Source organism: Argopecten irradians, chromosome 8, assembly GCF_041381155.1.
Source record: "Argopecten irradians isolate NY chromosome 8, Ai_NY, whole genome shotgun sequence".
NCBI classification, from domain to species: Eukaryota; Metazoa; Mollusca; class Bivalvia; order Pectinida; family Pectinidae; genus Argopecten; species Argopecten irradians.
In genome coordinates, this window is record NC_091141.1 from 26516508 (window position 1) to 26529257 (window position 12750).

At 43.0% G+C, this 12750-nt stretch overlaps 1 protein-coding gene across 1 annotated transcript; it reads left to right on the top strand.

Moving 5' to 3' along the window:
* Nucleotides 1-328: 328 nt before the first annotated feature.
* On the top strand, nucleotides 329-11826 carry LOC138329809 (uncharacterized). Its single transcript, XM_069277102.1, has 9 exons — nucleotides 329-351; nucleotides 2951-3075; nucleotides 4636-5102; nucleotides 6234-6287; nucleotides 7059-7197; nucleotides 7649-7764; nucleotides 8243-8315; nucleotides 9016-9380; nucleotides 11637-11826. The coding sequence occupies exons 1-9, from the start codon at nucleotides 329-331 to the stop codon at nucleotides 11670-11672; spliced, it is 1398 nt and encodes a 465-aa protein (XP_069133203.1). The 3' UTR covers nucleotides 11673-11826.
* Nucleotides 11827-12750: the final 924 nt, after the last annotated feature.

The following is a 12750-nucleotide window of genomic DNA, read 5'->3' on the forward strand; positions in this document are numbered from 1 at the left end:
GGAAGGGGGGGGGGGAGGGGGGGGGACTAAGGGGTACTGGGGGGGGGGGAGGGGGGGGGGGGGTTACTGGGGGGGAGGGGGGGAAGGGGGGGGGAGGTACTTGGTACTGGGGGGGGGAGGGGGACTAAGGGGGGGGGGGGGGGAGGTACTGGGGGGGGGGGGGGGGGGGGGGGGGGGGGTACTGGTTGGGGGAGGGGGAGGAGGGGGGGGCGGATTAAGGGTACTGGGGGGGGGGGGGGGGGGGGTGGGGGAGGGGGCGGGGGACTGGTGGAGGGCGGGGGGGTGGAGGTAGGGGGATTAAGGAGGTACTGATGGGGGGGTGGGCGTGATGACGGGAGGCATTAAGGAATGGTACTGGTGGGGGGAGGGGAGGAGGGCGGACTAAGGAGGTACTGGTGGGGGAGGGGGGGAGGCGGATTAAGGAGAGGTACTGGTGGGGAGGGGGAGGAGGGCGGACTAAGGAGGTACTGGTGGGGGAGGGGGAGGAGGGCGGACTAAGGAGGTACTGGTGGGGGAGGGGAGGAGGGCGGACTAAGGAGGTACTGGTGGGGGAGGGGAGGAGGAGGGCGGACTAAGGAGGTACTGGTGGTGGGAGGGGGGAGGAGGGCGGATTAAGGAGGTACTGGTGGGGGAGGGGAGGAGGGCGGACTAAGGAGGTACTGGTGGGGGAGGGGGAGGAGGGCGGGGACTAAGGAAGTACTGATGGGGGGGGAGGATGGGCGGATTATGGAGGCACTGGTGGGGGGGAGGGGAGTAGGGCGGACTAAGGAGGTACTGGTGGGGGAGGGGGAGGAGGGCGGACTAAGGAGGTACTGGTGGGGGAGGGGGAGGAGGGCGGATTAAGGAGGTACTGGTGGGGAGGAGGGGAGGGGGAGGAGGGCGGACTAAGGAGGTACTGGATGGGGGAGGGGGAGGAGGGCGGACTAAGGAGGTACTGGTGGGGGAGGGGGAGGAGGGCGGACTAAGGAGGTACTGGTGGGGGAGGGGGGAGGAGGGCGGACTAAGGAGGTACTGGTGGGGGAGGGGAGGAGGGCGGACTAAGGAGGTACTGGTGGGGGAGGGGGAGGAGGGCGGACTAAGGAGGTACTGGTGGGGGAGGGGGAGGAGGGCGGACTAAGGAGGTACTGGTGGGGGAGGGGAGGAGGGCGGATTAAGGAGGTACTGGTGGGGGAGGGGAGGAGGGCGGATTAGGAGGTACTGGTGGGGGAGGGGAGGAGGGGGATTAAGGAGGTACTGGTGGGGGAGGGGAGGAGGGCGGATTAAGGAGGTACTGGTGGGGGAGGGGAGGAGGGTGGATTAAGGAGGTACTGGTGGGGGGAGGGGGATGGTGGATTAAGGGGGTACTGGTGGGGGAGGGGGATGGTGGATTAAGGAGGTACTGGTGGGGGAGGGGGGGGGATGTGGGGTGGATTAAGGAGGTACTGGTGGGGGAGGGGAGGATTGGTGGATTAAGGAGGTACTGGTGGGGGAGGGGAGGATTGTGGATTAAGGAGGTACTGGTGGGGAGGGGAGGAGGGTGGATTAAGGAGGTACTGGTGGGGGAGGGGAGGATGATGGGTTAAGGAGGTTCTGGTGGAGGAGGGGAGGATGGTGGATTAAGGAGGTACTGGTGGGGGAGGGGAGGAGGATGGATTAAGGAGGTTCTGGTGGAGGGAGGGGAGGATGGTGGATTAAGGAGGTACTGGTGGGGGAGGGGGAGGAGGGTGGATTAAGGAGGTTACTGGTGGAGGAGGGGAGGATTGTGGATTAAGGAGGTACTGGTGAGGGAGGGGAGGATTGTGGATTAAGGAGGTACTGGGGGAGAGGGGAGGATTGGTGGACTAAGGAGGTACTGGTGGGGGAGGGGGATGGTGGATTAAGGGGGTACTGGTGGGGAGGGGACGAGGGTGGATTAAGGAGGTACTGGTAGGGGAGGGGAAGATTGTGGATTAAGGAGGTACTGTTGGGGGAGGGGAGGAGGGCGGACTAAGGAGGCACTGGTGGGGGAGGTGAGGATGGTGGATTAAGGAGGTACTGGTGGGGGAGGGGAGGAGGGCGGATTAAGGAGGTACTGGTGGGGGAGGGGAGGAGGGCGGACTAAGGAGGTACTGGTGGGTGAGGGGAAGAGGGCGGACTAAGGAGGTACTGGTGGGGGAGGGGGATGGTGGATTAAGGAGGTACTGGTGGGGGAGGTGAGGATTGTGGATTAAGGAGGTACTGGTGGGGGAGGGGAGGAGGGCGGACTAAGGAGATACTGGTAGGGGAGGGGAGGAGGGCGAACTAAGGAGGTACTGGTCGGGGAGGGGAGGATGACGGATTAAGGAGGTGCAGGTGGGGGGGGGGGGAGGATGACGGATTAAGGAGGTACTGGTGGGGGAGGGGGATGGTGGATTAAGGAGGTACTGGAGGGGGGGGATGACGGGGAGGGGAGGATGACAGATTGAGGAGGTACTGGTGGGGGAGGGGAGGATGATGGGTTAAGGAGTTACTGGAGGAGGGGGGATGACGGGGAGGGGAGGATGACAGATTGAGGAGGTACTGGTGGGGGAGGGGAGGATGGCAGATTGAGGAGTTACTGGTGGGGGAGGGGGAGGATGGCAGATTGAGGAGGTACTGGTGGGGGAGGTGAGGATTGTGGATTAAGGAGGTACTGGTGGGGGAGGGGAGGAGGGCGGATTAAGTACCCCCTTAATCCACCATCCCCCTCCCCCACCAGTACCTCCTTAGTCCGCCCTCCTCCCCTCCCCCACCAGTACCTCCTCAATCTGCCATCTTCCCCTCCCCAACCAGTACCAGGGGAGGAGGGCGGACTAAGGAGGTACTGGTGTGGGAGGTACTGGTGGGGGAGGGAGAATGGTGGATTTAGGAGGTACTGGAGGAGGGGGGATGACGGATTAAGGAGGTGTTGATTGTTCAACATTGATATAAACTAATTATTCTCATACCTTTGTTGTCGTGGGGAATGTTTCAGGTTGTGTGCCAGGACACTAGACGTCCTTCAAAGTCGGGTAACACTCATCGTCATCAGCATCCTCGTCATTATCGACTGTTTAGGTGTCCTCGGACAAATGATGAGTGACCTCCATTTCATGAGAAGTGAGTAGCACTTAGAGTAAGGACTGAGACCGCAAAATACAAAAAAGATTTCTTAAAATGCACAAACTAAAGATGCATTTCTGGAAATTTCCTTTGGGGCAGAATATTTCATCGAGATAGCCTGCTGGTTATGTATTCAGAATGCATCAGTTTCAAAAGTTTAGTGTGTGGGTTGGGCGATAAATATAGATGCAAAATGTTTAAAAAATCAAATTCTTTTAAATCTTTCTGACAAGGGGAATTGGTTCTGCGATCTCTACAACGGGTGGGTCAGTAACGAAGGTCACATTGAAAAAGAAATATTTTGGATATTCTTTCATTATATCTTTGGGCATTTTTCTTGTACTACATCCTGTCAACAGTCGTATCATCTTATCATTTGTCCGTTTTTAAATTAGAAATGTTGAAGTACCCTGAGGAAAACCTTCGACCTACTTTTCGTGGTACAAATGTAAAACATAACACATCTTCATCACGCAACTGCTATGATTATTTCAGCATCTTATCTCGCATCCTCAATATTTCATGGACTACTAGCTCAACAACAGATGACAACAGATGAGTCGGTAGTTTGGTCCTTTGATGTACATTGAATAAATCAAATAAAGATTTATTCCTGTAGGAAGTGTCTGGTAGCCTGTGATTTGTCAGGCTTTTCCCTCGAACTGGACTGTCATAGCAAAACTATGACAGTCCAGGGATATAACGACTGTGATACTAACCGTTGGAATATCGAAGATGCTTAACTGTGATGGCAAGTTTTCATGTGATTGTAATTCTGATTGGTTTTCCAAAGCACAAAAAAAAATCTGCTAGAATAACTTTTACCTTTTGTACATTTAACGTGTTGTTTAGGGGAAAAACAATTGATAATTTACACCATGTATTTAATCTGCTGTGAAACCTACATGATATGTCTATATTTACATTTCCGTTTTCTCTTTGCTATATAACCTTACCAACTGCGAAATCGTTTACACTTGCATCAACGCAGTGGTTGCCGCGCAAGAATACACACACCGGAACACTGACTATATCAGCAAATAAAATATGTAACAAATATTGTATAAATGGGGTAAAAAAGATAAAGCTGATGTGGAACTCCAACATTCGTATAACATTGAAAAAACAAAGTTTTCTTTCGTTTGAACACTTAATTTAAATGGACTTGTCGGTTGAACTGTAAATATAAGATAACGCGCGTCATGTTGAAATATCTGTACAAAAAATGCAGTTTACGCATCAGTAAAAAAAAAACAAAAAAAACATTCCTTACATAAAAAATTTCGTTATTGCAATCCTCACAATTGTATGTCAACTCAACTTCTCATAATAGGTTTGATAACTTGGTGGTCCTGGCTGGTTAAGACTACCTCGCAATCTCGCGTGTGGTTGCGAGACTGGCAATCTTGCGTTCTCGATCGTCTCGCAACCTCGCAATCTCGCGGTCTCGCCTCGCAATCTCGCGACCTCGCAACCTCGACTTGAAGTCGAGGTTGCGAAGTGGCGTAATTGCGAGGTGGCCCTAACCGGCCACCATATCTAACATATTTTCTTCAGTTCGATTTCAGCTTGAAGAGGAAAACGTCCGGGTATTCATAAACCATCTAAAACTGAAACCAGAACACGTGGCGTTTCCGGATCATTCAAGCATAAGCGATGTGTTGCACTTTTTACGAAGCAGCATGGACGTTGTTATAAGTGACCGTTGTTCAAGTTTCTGCATTCCACAGAGTACAGCTACACCTACAAATAATAATGAAGATCTCGCGAAGATAGATGTATATAATGACCTGGCTACCGTGGAGATAACTCCGACACCTAGTGCTGCCCCGTGCTTTAGGTCAGATCATATCTGGATCCAATTCGACCAAGGAGCCGATACCACTTTTGTTGTTGGTAAAATCGATTTAAACACCAAGCGTACATCGAGTCGGGAAACAGACGGAACAACGAGATGGATTTACATGGTCACCCAATCTCTTAATGTCATTGGTGTCATCTTTGTTTCTATCATGCTGCTTGAGGTAAGTTTATAATAAAGTGTAAGAACAAACCTAAGGAAGAGACGTGCGTTTTCAGGCACTCGTATTACTCCCACACTAAGACCCCTAGCGCATTTAGCCGTTTGCATGTACATGTACATGTACTATCACGTAACTTCATACCCCTGCAGCTATGTCATAAGACATAAAAATGGCCTTGCAGGTAGGGCGTTAGAATTGTACCTGCTGCCCCTATGGCATGATCGTAAAAGGCGACTAAATTTAGGATCTTATCATCTTTCGTAATGATCGCCTCACTTTTGGCCTTGAGCTGAGCGTTCGCCGCTGTGAGGAAGGCTCTGGGTTCTGTCCCCTGGCCGAGACACACCAACGCCTTTAAAAGTGGTAGTTTCTGCTCCTGCTTAGCGCTCAGCATACAGGGAGTGGGACGACTGGTTCGCCCGTTGTCAGTATAATGTGACCGGGTGGGATGTGTTGCTTGGTGTCTTCGGTGGCATGCTTCAGTGTTATAGCACTATTAAAAGGGCAACAGTTCCACTATACAAGAAGACACAACTTTAATATACCGCAGTCTCCCAAAACACTCACCTCGCACTACATACACGCACCACACCGCATACATGGGAGGCCATCCTTACATGGCCATAGCTGTTAATAGGACGTTAATTAATCAAACAAACAAACCATGTCATAAGACACATATGTAAGACACAATATTGTTACGTCACATGTAATAATGACGTTATGATCAAAATATGACGTCACACCATTGTCTTGGTAGAGGAAACGTTAAATCTATTTCCATTTGTGATAAATAGAATATTACAATCGTGGCTACGTAAAATTAAATCTATATAATACATCCTTAACTTATACATTGTAAGTTGATATTATGGCCACTCGCCTAAAGACTCAGTATATTGAACTCGTTTAATAAATTACATTTTACATAGCCACTCATGTAAGATTCATTATTTATTGCATAACTTGTTTCTTATTCGATGTACAATAAATCAGTTTAAAGGAAATAGGCAAGGACTAAATTGTGTTTATAAAGTGACTGATATACCCCGTCCGTGGAGGAGATATAGATATTTCTGTGAAGTTATTGTCTATGTTTTATCGTTATTGATCAGCCTATTTTTTCTATAGGTGCTTGTAAGAACAATTTGTAGAGGGAGATATTTCTACAGAAAGAAATTTGAGGTACAGTATATACACTGTATAATTCAATTATGCTTGTTACGAGCATTTTCATTGGCATACAAATTTACTTTATCAGCCCATAAAGGAAAAAATGGCGTCGCCGTTTGTGACGCTGCTTCGGATTGGCTGAGATGATGGCGTAATGATTTCATAGACAAAAGAGTCCCAAAATCAATTTGGAGTATTGAAGAGATTATCTTTAGTAAATTGAATTATAAGGATTAATTTGAATAAATTGTCTATGTTATGGGGATATAACACAAAAATCTGAGTGTACTCTCATCAAACCACTTCGCGGCTTTTTTAGAGTACACTCAGATTTTTGTGTTATATCTCCATAACATAAAAATATATTCAAGTTAATCCTTAAATACATCCATTGATAATAGAAATGTAATAGAAAAGAGAAACAAACGGATTGTTATTGTAACAGTTTAGTAACGTTAAATGATAAGTTTCATCTATAAACTACCATAATTGATAAAGTTATAATAATTGCCGCTTCATTTAATTACCAGAAATTGAAGTATTTCATTAACCCGGTACACAGGCGCATGGTCATTATGGTGTATATTGCCTATAATGTTAACCAAGTAACCTCTCGATTTTTTTTAATTTCTCTGAGTAAAATATCGTCTTCTCTTAATTATTTGATTATAATGTATCGTATTGAGCTATATACTTTCATATCCTGAAATTGTCCAGCAAAAATCATTGTACTTGAACAACAAGCAAAATTTTACTAGTGCACAAATATTTTCTTGACTGCAGATGTTTGACAATGCAATTGTGGTGGCGGCCTTCGTTATAGAGGTAGCCTACATGTTCGGTCGTTGGGCCGATAATCCAGCGGACTCGGCGTCAATCCTCATTCTACTGTTGCCATGGAGATTTGTCCGTGTCGTATATAGTACGTTTCCATAAACAATTACGCTCATTGCAATACAATGTCATAAAACTGTAATATAAGTTAAACCTGTCTATACAGGTAACGACCGCAGACATTTTAGAGAGGTTGTCCTGAGTGTCTTTATCTCATCAATTGACATAGAAAAATTAGATTGAAAAAAATGAGGTCTATGCTTTTCAATTGTAAGCGCCATGAAACCTTTCGGATCTATTGCTATAAAGAAATATGTATATTTTTGTGTTTTATAAATTGCAGTATGTGATGAAAATTTCTGAAATATGTGTTCATTCTGTGAGAGATTTTATGAAACTCGCAATGAAGATTTGTGCAAATAAAAATGCTAATGCTTTTTTTTAAATGTCACATGAAAAGAATACATAATAGCTATCTAGTCGCTTGTTATCTATATTGTTAATAATAACTTATTTCTGTCTCCATAATTACCATAAAGGTTTGGTGACCGCCATGAATCACAAACACCACATCCAAATGCAGCAGATGAAAACTTCCAAACGGACGTCTGACCAAAGGCTAATTGACGCCCGACAGCTTGTGTTACAGATGGAGGTGAGTACATTAAGTCACTGAGGTAATCTATTGTTATGCATATGCTATTTGCCGTTTTCTAATTGGTCGCGACTCGCGGCTGCTCGAACCTGAAACATTTGCAATTTTAAACCTGCGAGCGATTGGAACATCTTTGGTTAATTTCACAAAATCCGTTTATCTCGACCGCAAATAAAGAATGATCCGGCGAGTCATTTGTAATAACCAATACTATTTTCTTACAGATTGATTTAAAAGGCAAAAAACTGTTATCTAAGTCAATTTTACATATATTAAAACATTTACTTTTTGTAGGTTAATAAAAGGAATTGTAAATCTTTCAAAGGTAACCATTCTCCTCGGTCTCCTTTAAAAGTAACATGTTACTTTCACAGGTTAAGTTTTATCGCAATGGAGCCGTATGGACCGTTAATAATAGTATATCATTTTGTACATGGTATCGTTACCAAAATTCTGACATCTGTTTATCTAATTACAGAAAGACATACAGTCATTAGCACAGCTCTGCAGACGGAAGACGGCGACCGAGACAGAAATCAAATCCTGTTTCTGTAAGTAATCACTCCTGAATTGATAAACTGGATATATGACATTGTATTTCTTCTAATTAATACATGAATTCTAAATTTACCTTGTGTTCCTTTCAGTACAAATAAAACAATTGTATAAGTCAAATCCTATATAATGTAATACATGTTTATAGTTTATGTATAGAGATAATCTAGTGATATTTTGCAAGCCTAAACAATTGTTTTGGTCCATTTTTCCGGAAGTAACTTGATTAATGTTTTTGTGTATCCCAGATAAGGGGTGTGATGTTTGGTGTCTTCGGCGGCATGCTTCAGTGATATGGCACTATAAAAAGGGCAAGAGTTCCACTATGCTAGAAGACACAACACGAATATACCGCAGTCTCCCAAAATACGCACCGCGCACTTCATACACGCAATTCACCGCATACATGGGAGGCCGTCCTAACATGACCCTTGCTGTTAAAAGGACGTTAATTTCATCAACAACAAAAAACAAACAAAAAAACGCATCTAATGCATTATAGTCGGAATAACAAAACGTTGTGAATCCATCGACAAGCCTAGGACCTCACACAATATTTTGTAACCCCTAATGTGAAAAAGTCCTTTCCTACACACACGTATATAAAGTCACTTATAATCACTATAAACATTTAGTTTATGAAATATTTATCAGCAATATATGAAGCTATAAAATCCATGAACTTTCTATCGCCAGGTCGGACCACGACTGCAGCCGTCTCTTCATTCGGTTCTACTTTATTGATGATTGGCGCCCCTGCCTTGAGTAAATCCAGTTTCTACCACCAGGGGTCGCGCGGGCATCTCTACCAGAAGGTGTTTGAAGAGGATTATGATCAGTGTAGTGAGGATGACGATATACCTTCACCTGAGAAATCCGAGGCTCCTCGCACCCTGAGGCGGGCTGGTCCGAAGAATCCTACACCACCACTCGCCTATCAGGCCCTGACCGACAGACCCGGGGCACCTGTCATCGCAGTGGAGCCGTGTAGGAGATGGCTGTCTGAAGACGACAGCACTACGGCAGAATGTTCCGTGAATGAGGCGACTCGAAGCTTAATGGTAAGGCCAAAATGTTTAAATTTTATATATTTACATTTTCACTTCGCTCCGCCTCAATGTAACTAGTAAACTCCGATCACTTCATTTCCCAATGAAGATGCTTGGTCACGCGCTGACCTCTGACCGGCGTGAGAATACATTTTGACATTGTTTACATTTTGACCTACATTGTAGTTTTACGCCGCTTCAGTTTTGAACTTTCTGCGATGTGGCCTATCGTTGTACATTTAGAAACACAGACAGGAATGCTTGATAAAGTGATATTAGAAATTGTCAGTAATATAATATTATAGCCGCCTAGAGATATTTTACACGTATTTTGATGAAACACTGAATTAGGCTCAAGCCCAGGTAAAAAAAATGCTGAGCATAGCCTGAACCGGGGATGCTTCAAAGCTCTCTATTTATTAGGCCTAAATATATGCACTGCTGACAAGTAAACAAAGCATGAAATTAAAACTAAAAGCATCTATTTGTTTAATGTTTAGAGGAATATCTTAATTCAAGCACACGTAAGAAAATTTTAACAATGTTATCTTCAAAAAGTGTAATTTGGGTTAGCGTCACGTTAGGACCGAACGCAGTGAGGTTCACCACTCATCGCATAGCCTAGTAGGCATAATCGAACGCAAATAGTTTAATGTGTACAATATATGTGAAACGGTGTCATACACGAAAGCTTAGAAACGATAGATTCCATGAAAATACGCTCAAACAGCAAACAGGCTAATTTCAGTGACATTAAGCCTAACGAAACGATTCTGTGAGTGTCAAAATCCACGGCATTGGAGGGTCGTTGGAAACCGCCAACATTTCAAATCGATGTTTCTCTACTTACTTTATACCGAATTTTAATCCCCAAACTCCAGTAGACAGAGAAGTTATCACATTTCAAGAATAACACAGAAGTCTTCCAGTGATCTGCGACTAAGTCCCACATTTTAACACGTTTTATTCAGCCCCGGAAGCATGGTTATTGGACTGCATCACATACCATAGACACAGGGGTTGGATTTCACAACAGATATAGTTAATACATATTTAAATGTCAGCTACAAATAATTATCAGACGGGAATACAGCATTCTGTTAATTCCATAACAATTATAATTGAGTTTTAAAAGGTTTGATTATGTTTAGATACCAACTATTCAGCATTTTCACCACAATCGTCATTTTCTTCGAAACCGGACCCCTGCTCAATCGAGCGACCGGATTACACATTGACTGCACTGCTAGTATTGCGCAGCAATTTTTGTATTTGAAGCTACATAATAATGTTTTATGATAAAATTTAAGCCATTAATTCTTGAATATAAAAAACAATATTTCAAAATCGCCGTTTTTTATCGTAACAACGCACAAAGAATGAAGTTATTTTCGGAACTACATTTTGTGTTGCCTTGGTGACGAGAAGAACTGACTGGCGGCTGTTCCGTAGCTGTACATACATGTACGATAACTGGTACAATGTTGCAAAATTGTATAATAATCTTATACCTAACACATATAATTTGATTTTTTTCAACAGCGGAAATTTTAAATTGGTTAATGTAAATATAAGGATTGATTATCAATTTTGTTGCTTGCATTGACTGATGAAGAAAGTTAATCTCGTGCAAATGTAACATGAACTGCTTCGCAGTTCACTTCATTTGCACGAGATTAACTTTCTTCATCAGTCAATGCAAGCAACAAAATTGACAATCAATCCTTAAATTTTTTTTCTAATACTAAAATCTGCAAAATGTAAAACTCCTTAAAACACGTCTGGAAAAGGTAGGAATCTTCAAACGTCTATTCAATACTCTCCGGCATACAAGTAATCAAGGTTTCAAACTAACCCGCGGATGCACATATTTTATCAATATTTTTGTTGTCAGGGCAATTTTTGAAGTTTGTTTCAGTTACTTATTGCGATTTTTTTTAATAAACTGGTTAAAGTAAGTTGGGTATTACGTAAATAATCATGGTCAAGGCATGACCAACTTCAAGGAAGTAGGAAATAAGACCATACTTTGGACGAAGGAAACTCTCCAGCAATGTAGACGAGACATCAGTACACGGTGTACAGTACAAGTCGAGTGAATTTTGCGTTGTATATGGGCACGTCTGTCACCGACATTTGCAGCGTGGACACCACGCTTCATCTGGATATGATAATGCACGTCTTTCCATCACATAGATCGGACATCGGCTAGCTAATGCTAAACTTACATTTATTTATCTGGAACAAAAATTCTTGTCTTTGTTTCAGAAACACAACACCTATGGAGAGTCTACGTATCTGTGAAGCTTGTGGGACACGTCAATATATTAAAAAAGAACTTTCAGTGTTGCTATGATCGGGACAGACTTCATCATCTCTGCAGCAAGTTAATTGTAGTAGTAACATCTTTTCTTCACTTATTCACATAATTCAAGATTAATTAAATATATTTTCCTTATAAAAGTTACTTTTATTTGTTATTGTTAATTCATTGATACAAATTTAAAATAATCACAATCAAATAAATCACATTTAAGGAAAAAATAAGATTTTAATGTCATGTTATCGACTACTCTGCCACACTGTAACGCCTTATGTCTTTAGAACTAAAATGGGTATATATTACTGCTGGTGGGGCGAAGTTTAAGTTTTGCCAAAGGTTAATTACACACATGTATACATCATTTACCTTACCTTCGCAACGTAAAATAATTTCAAATTACAGCCATATTATTTGTTTTAAATACAATTATTACGATCTTTAACAATGGAAAATTGCCCAGCAATTTTACAGCAATTTTACAGATTGTGAAACTAACTTCTTGTGAGCGGTTAGGTAGATATTGAAAACAATGGTTATACATGCTTAAATTACTTTGCACAAAAATGACTTGCATGCATCTATATACAGAATATGAATATATTAAACCTAAACCCAACATAAAAGGTACCCGATCGAATATCTAAGTAGGATGGAAACGTATACTTGTTTGACCTTTCTTAATTCTTACCGGGTTGGGCGCATTTTTACCCCCCACCCAATCCCGTACGGGGATACTGTTCACATTCACATCACAGAACAACAAAACACAAAATCAATATATTGTACAGGAGAAAGAAACGCATTAAGAAATTGTCAAAATCGACAATTAAAGTTATATGTGACGTATTTTTCATTCTCGCGAATCAAGATGAGCTTTTAATATGTTATTTATTACCAAAAGTTACCAACATTTTGAGAATTACAGTATTTTTAATGCTTACGTTTAATTTTACGAATACATATAAGAGCTGAAAATGATTTTTGGCAGTACCGCCAAAAATCATTTTATTAACATCTGTGGTGAAGTGAAATGAGTCCATACGGTCGGACCATGAAGCC

Coding starts and splice junctions, on each gene's coding strand:
- LOC138329809 (XM_069277102.1), top strand. CDS start 329: ATGACGGGAGGCATTAAGGAATG. Junction 352..2,950: donor ACGGGAGGCATTAAGGAATG/GTACTGGTGGGG, acceptor GGAATGTTTCAG/GTTGTGTGCCAGGACACTAG. Junction 3,076..4,635: donor TGACCTCCATTTCATGAGAA/GTGAGTAGCACT, acceptor TATTTTCTTCAG/TTCGATTTCAGCTTGAAGAG.